General features: G+C 45.3%; 2 protein-coding genes and 1 pseudogene across 3 annotated transcripts in view; 2 read left to right on the top strand and 1 right to left on the bottom strand.

The window, feature by feature from the left end:
• The first annotated feature begins 1,658 nt into the window (after window positions 1-1,658).
• LOC132223333 (protein BEX2-like) lies at window positions 1,659-3,220 on the top strand. 2 transcript variants are annotated; one of them, XM_059678571.1, is made up of 3 exons: window positions 1,720-1,774; window positions 2,182-2,259; window positions 2,616-3,220. In XM_059678571.1, exon 3 carries the CDS (start codon window positions 2,621-2,623, stop codon window positions 2,984-2,986), a length of 366 nt encoding a protein of 121 aa, XP_059534554.1. In that variant the 5' UTR covers window positions 1,720-1,774; window positions 2,182-2,259; window positions 2,616-2,620; the 3' UTR covers window positions 2,987-3,220. The 2 variants fall into 2 exon arrangements, with proteins under 2 accessions (XP_059534553.1, XP_059534554.1); XM_059678570.1 differs by lacking the exon at window positions 2,182-2,259 and having other exon boundaries at window positions 1,659-1,774.
• LOC132223332 (protein BEX2-like) overlaps window positions 1,737-6,638 on the top strand; it is a 119,166-nt gene continuing 114,264 nt past the window's right edge. The window contains exons 1-2 of the mRNA XM_059678566.1: window positions 1,737-1,774; window positions 2,182-2,259. The gene's annotated coding sequence lies outside the window, so the exon portion shown is untranslated. The remainder of the gene's footprint in view (window positions 1,775-2,181; window positions 2,260-6,638) is intronic.
• LOC132223498 (histone H1.8-like) lies at window positions 5,496-6,021 on the bottom strand (annotated as a pseudogene).

The following is a 6,638-nucleotide window of genomic DNA, read 5'->3' as shown; positions in this document are numbered from 1 at the left end:
TTGGATATTTCATTGATATTGCATTATAGGTTCCCCCCCCCCCCGTTCCTTGGTGATTAATGAGATTGAACATTTTTCCATGAACTCATTGACAATTTGTACACGTATTTTTGTGAAATGTTTGTTCAGATCTTTTGATAATTTTTATTGCATTGTTTGCCTTCTTATCTTAAAGCTTAGGAGTTCTTTATATATTTCTGGACACAGACTTTTTGTCAGTTACACGGGTTGTAAATATTTTCTCCCAGCTTCCCACTTCATTTTCTTAACCATGTCTTTCAAAGAGCAGACTTTTTACATTTTGTTAAGTTCAATGTCTATGTACTCTATTATTATACTGCCTTTATTACTATATCTTAAGTCTGGAAATCAGATAATGCAATTCTCCAGATTTGCGGGGGTTTTTTTCTTTCCAAAACTATTTTGTCTACTCTAGGTCTTTTGCATTTTCATATAAATTTGGGGGTAAGTTTGTCAAGTTAATCAAAGATGCCTGCTGCAATTTCTATTTTGATCAATTTGTAGAGAATTGATATCTTAACAGTATTCAATTTCATGATCCAGGACCATGTTTTTTTTGTTTGTTGGTTTTTTATTTTTTTACATTAATTTTGATCTTTAGTTTCTTTCAGCAGGGGTTTGTTTTTTTCAGTGTGCAGTTTTCTTAAATTTATTTCCAAGTATTTCACGTTTTTGGAATCTATCATAAATTTTATAAACACACATACTTTCCATTTTCATTTATTCATTACTAGCATACAGGAATACAGTTGAAATTTTGTTTATCTATAACTGTAACCCTGCTAAATTAAGTTTAGTTCTATAATAGGCTTATTGTAGACCCATTAAAGGTTTTCTACATACATGATTATGAGATTTGAAAATAAAGATATGCTTTTCCTTTCTGAAGCAGCAATTTGTAAAGATTTTGTTGTTTTAGTTCTGAAAATCCAACAAGGCTCTCTGCACTACACAGTTATTGGCTCACCTCATAGAAGGGCCTCATGTATCTAGGGGCTCCTCAGAAGAGCCATCAGCTGCCCTGTTCTTTCCAAGTTCTAAAAGAGTAGCTGCCTGTAGAGTCTATATTTATAAAATGACTTAGCAGAAGAGACAGGTGGTTGGGTATTTTTCTAACTTTAATACTATTTTTCAAATAAAACAACTTTTTTTTTCTTCTTATAAAAGTATACTTTTTTTCGGTGTTTAATATAAAAAGAGCAGAACAGAGAGATAGCAAGAATTTTTAAAAATCCACTCTCCTGGACTCTTCCTGACATTTCTTCTATGCATTTTAGTGGAGGGAAAATGGAGAGCATTGGTAGCAGAAAGGACAGCAGGTGGAAGGAGGCGTGTCCTGGGAGTTTAGGAAGGAAAAGGCAAGTCCTCAGAGAGGCAACGAGAATGGAGAAAGGACAACAGTCCCCGGAAAATATATTGCCCTTCCCTGGCAGCAGAAAAAGGCCCAGGAATCCACAATGAAGGGATGGCGACCAGAGAACGGGCGGAGCTGAAGCTGTTACAAGAGACCCCAGGGGGCGCGCAGGGGCCAGAGTAACCCCCCCGGCCCCCCGCGCGGAGCAGGCTGGGGCGGGACGGGGGCGGGGCCGCGCTCTGTGACGGAGGCCCCACGTGACCCGCCTCCTTGGACTCGCGCGCCTCGCTCCAGCGCCAGACCCCGCGGAGGCTCGCACCCTTCTGGTTGCAGCGCCCGGTGGCCCTGAGGGCGCGCGGGCCCGGGAAGCCCCAAGAGGCGGAGGCGGAGGCGGAGCAGGTAAGGGACCCGGAGCGGCGCCCGGGGTGGCGGCGGGGCGGCGGTGGCGAGCGGACCTGGCCGGGGGAGCCTCCGAGGGGTCGGGCTGCTCCGGGCGAAGCGCCTCGGAGACGCAACCCCCACGCCCCGACCCGGCGCGCGTGTGTCTGCGGAAATCGCCGAGCTTCCCGGGGGCGCGCTGGGCGGCCCAGGCGACGACCCTCGGGAAGCACCTGCCTCTGGGCCCCCGCCCCGCCCCCGTCTTTCTGGGTGTCGAACGCGGTGGGCAGCGCGGGGTGGGGGTGGGCCGGGGGCGTGCGTGGCGGGGGCGGACGGGGTGGGCCGGGGGCGGACGGGGCGGGTGGGCGCACCCGCTGGGCCAGCGCTCGGCTGCGGCGCCACCCGCTCCCCCTCGCCGGCCCCTGCAGGTCTTCGGGTCCCAGAGTCGCGGCCGCGCGCTCCAGGCGAGAATCAGGAGGAGGAGCCGCCTGCAAGGATAGGCCCAGGTGGGTGCGGGGTACGGTGGTCGGGGGGCGGGAATGAGTGGAAAGCCCTGAGACCCCAAAGCCTTACCCCACCCCCACCCCGTCCTCCATTTTGGTGCCTGCAGAGGCCTGGGCTTGGATCGCAGGGAAAATGGTGGGTTTGGGGCGAGGGATGGGAGGGAGTCAGAGGGAGGGGGGAGAGCTGGGACTGGAGGCCCCCTAGAGGGCGTAGGGAGCCTCTCAGGTGGGGAAAATGCAATTTTAAAAAGTCTTTGAAATTCCGGCCTCTGAATCCGGAAAGGTGCATAGTAGGGCCTCTGTCCTCGGTGCTGATCAGTCCGCCAATGAAGTAGTCCCTTCTATCTCTTGTCTCCTAGGAGCAATGGCGTCCAAAGAGGAACAAGTGGTTAAAAATCTCAACATGGAAAATGCCAACCAGGAAAAAGAAATAAAGGATGAAAAGGAGCAAGATGCTAATAAAGGAGAGCCTGGTGAATATTGTGTGCCACGAGGAAATCGTAGACGGTTCCGTGTTAGGCAGCCCATCCTGCAGTACAGATGGGACGGGGGTCAGAGGCTTGGGGAGCCACCGGCAAGGATGAGACAGGAGAATAGGGAAAGAGTTGGGGAGGAGATGAGGCAGCTGATGGAAAAGCTGAGGGGAAAGCAGTTAAGTCATAGTCTGCGGGCAGTTAGCACGGACCCCCCTCACCATGACCATCACGATGAGTTTTGCCTTATGCCTTGAGCTCTGATGTTTTCCCTGAAGTTGATAGGGAGAAACATCTTCCTAAACTTGTTTGTGATGTACCTTCTTGTAAACCTTTAGTGTTACTTGTTTCCTGTGGGTCTCCCAATACCAGCTTCTAATTGAACGTTGTATTTTGACCCAAAATTTGTAAGTTTCTGTGAGCAGGGGAGTTTTATCTATTGCATGGATAGATGCTCATTACATATTGTGGTTAATAAAGCAGTTTTAAAAGCATTTATTTTCTTATCTATATTTTCTCATTTTTTTCAAAACCAAACATATTACCTACTGGAATAGCTTGACCACATGATAAAAGCCATCTGAACACTTACTAAACATTCCTGTCACAATCTGTTTTAATTTACCTCTGGATCTATAATAATGAGACCTATCTCTTTAAAAATTATTGTATTTATCAACATGAAGATAATATCACTTCCCAGGGCTGCTGTGTGTTCTTGTTAATGCAATAAGTGTGAGCTTTTTGCAAGCTCTTGTTCCCACTGGGATATGCATGACCCATCCCTTTAAATATTCCCTTCAGCTATTTGGGGAATTAAAACCAGGTGTCCTATACTCAAGTCCCCTGAGCTAAGAAATAGGTACTTCTATTTCTCTGCTGCTTTGCCCATTCCCATTCTCTCTACTTGGTATTGATGTTCAGGAATCCTCAAGGCAGGGGTCCTCAAACTTTTTAAACAGTGGGCCTGTTCACTGTCCCTCAGACAGTTGGAGGGCCGGACTATAGTTTAAAAAAAAACTGAACAAATTCCTATGCACACTGCACATATCTTATTTTGAAGTAAAAAAACAAAACGGGAACAAATACAATATTTGTATTTGCATGTGGCCCGTGGGCCGTAGTTTGAGGACCCCTGCCTCAAGGTGAGAAAGTCACACTGATTTCTTTGGAACTCCCAATGAATTGAATCCTCACACTATTCCATAAAAATGTGGAGAAATCCCCTCTGTGTTTAGCATCATGGAAAGATCTTTTCTGTCTGGTTCTCTTTCCTTAGGTGTAGTTCTCTCCTAAGAAACCTCCCTCGTTCATTAGAGTATACAAGATGTGTGAGGCAACAGAGTTCACTTTCAATCTGTGACAGTTACACCAGCCCCCTGAAACCTATGAATACAAAGAATTATACTAAGTTGGATGTCAGGAGATTCAATTGACACTCAAATCTGGAGATCTTTATGAGAAGTTCAACAGAGAACTATTGGGTTTAAGTGTCCCAGCAGAACTTGGGAAATAAGTTACCTTAGAGTGTGCTAAACAGGTGAAAAACATTTTATGTACTAAGTCTTTTGTGGAAATAAACTTATAAGTGAGGATTCTAAAACAAGTTGGCAAGCCTGACTGGCATGGCCTGACTGTGAACCAGGAAGTCGGCACATGCCTGGGTTGTGTGCTCCATCCCCAGTAGAGGCGTGCAGGAGGCAGCCTATCAGTGATTCTCATCACTGATGTTTCTATCTCCCTCTCCCTCTCTGAAATCAATAAAAATATTTTTTTAAAAAATAAATAAAACAAGTTGGCAAGCTAAGACCCATGAGCCTAATCTGGCCTATTGCTTTTTTTTGGGGGGGGGGGGGGGGGGGCGGGGGGGCCAGCCAATGAGCTAAGAATAAATTTTACATTTTTTATGGTTAAAAATATTGACTATTTTGTGACATACAAAACTATGAAATTCAAAATTTGGTAGCTATAAATAAGGTTTTGATAGAATACAGCCATACTTATTAATTTACATTTGTCTGGCTGGTTTTGCACTACAGTGGCAGAGTTGGATAGTTGCCAAAGAAATAGTATGGCCTGCCTGCAAAGCCTGCATATTTATTATCTGGCTGCCCTAACAAAAAAGTTTGCCAACCCCTGCTCTAGACTATAACATCCAATAGCACTAATGAAACCAAAGGGAAAAGTGAATAGACAGGTGAAAATGTCACGTAACACAGCAAACCCTAGACACCATGAATCAGATGCTTAAGTAATTCCAAAGCCTTCCCTCTTTCAGGTGCTTGACACACAGGCACATTCGTGCAAGACAGAAGTTTATAAAGAGAAAAATTAAAGTTGGAAAGAAAACTGATGAACAGAGTAGCTTATGCCTTACCATACTTCTTACTCTTGATTGCCAGTATTTGCACCAGCTTCCATGGCAAACAGAAGCATTCTGTCTTCATTGAACTCAGGGTATTTAGCAGTTCTGTCATGAAGAGAAACTGGAAGCTTGCTCACATGTGAACTGATACTATGATAGGGGGTTAGACATGCATATGCCCAGAAAAAATGTACATTTCTTCCGTGTGTAGGCAGATCCAAGGTGCTCTGTAAGCCTCAGAGAAAGGTGGGTTTAAGATTGTAATTTCTGGAGAAGAGAGCTCTCTGCTAACAGCTTCCCTTGTTTTGTTTTGTTTTAGAGGAAAAATTCCTTATTGTTAAATAGGTTACAGTAAAATAAATAGAGTGATGGCTTGTTGGGGAATAAAAACTCCAATGGAATCATAGTCTCTCCATCCTGCCTCTAGCTCTTGGCTCTGCCTTCGTACTGGTCCCTTTGGACGACAAGGCCTTGGTGGGTATGCCAGGCCTTCTTGGGCCCTTAGGACCTCTGTCTTTCTGGCCAGTGGTACAGGTACTGTTTTGGACCCACTGTCTTTAGGAGCAGCAGCAGCAGCCTTGGCTTTCAACCCTTCCCTGCCCCCTTGGGTAGTGGCCTCTTTAAGGACCTTGTTCCCTGTCTTCTTTTTGGCTGGGGAAGCCACACCATTCTCATCCTTGGTGGCCGTGGGTTTTGAACTCTGAGAACCAGCTTTGGTTTTCCTGTAGGCCTTGCCATCTGCTGAGCTGTTCTTTAACCTTTGACTTCCCATGGGGCCCACTGGCACCAGGAGGGCCTTCGGCCTTGCCTGGCTGTTGGGGAGCTGGGGGGGGGGCGCTTCCTGGCATTGCCCACTCTTGCCTCTTCGTCCTTGGTCTGGCCACATTTCTTGGGGACCTCCTCCTTGACCTCACCAGGTCTCACCATTGAAGAAAATTCAGAAAATAGACTTATGAGCCACCTTGTGACCAAAGAAAGCAGTGCAGTTTGAACTTTCTGGTCAGAGGCAGAGCAGGGATTCTTACACAGACACTGGACTCTTCCAGCAAGGCCAGATAGCATAGGCAATGCTCTTTGGTTTGAAGTGAAATAGAGCCTTCATGATTGGCCATCATTTAAAACATTAAATCAGATTTATTCTTCAAATGAAAATGAAGTAACGGATTAGATTTACCTCCCTAATTTAAACAGCTAAAACCTGGACAAATTTTATGAAAAACAGTTTTCAGTTATTGAACATTAGATAGTGGAAGACGAAGTTTCCTGAGAGAGGGGAAACAATAATGTGAGCCTTGTGGTTTCCCCAGATTACTGTGTATTGTGGGATCTATAATACATGTGGAAGTAAAATGCATGTCAGTAATAGCACAAAGGCCAGGAGAGGGGGAATAAAAGCACACAATTTTAAAGTTCTTATTCTGTACATTGATATCACTTGAAGGTAGATTCTGAAATGTTAAAAATGTATTAAAAACCTCAAAACAACCATGAAAAATGTTGTAGCTAATAAAACCAACATAAGAGATAAAATGGAATCCTCAGTG

Source organism: Myotis daubentonii, chromosome X (genome assembly GCF_963259705.1).
Source record: "Myotis daubentonii chromosome X, mMyoDau2.1, whole genome shotgun sequence".
NCBI classification, from domain to species: Eukaryota; Metazoa; Chordata; class Mammalia; order Chiroptera; family Vespertilionidae; genus Myotis; species Myotis daubentonii.
Note: the sequence above shows the minus strand (reverse complement) of the source record. Positions and strands in the feature narration are given on the sequence as shown.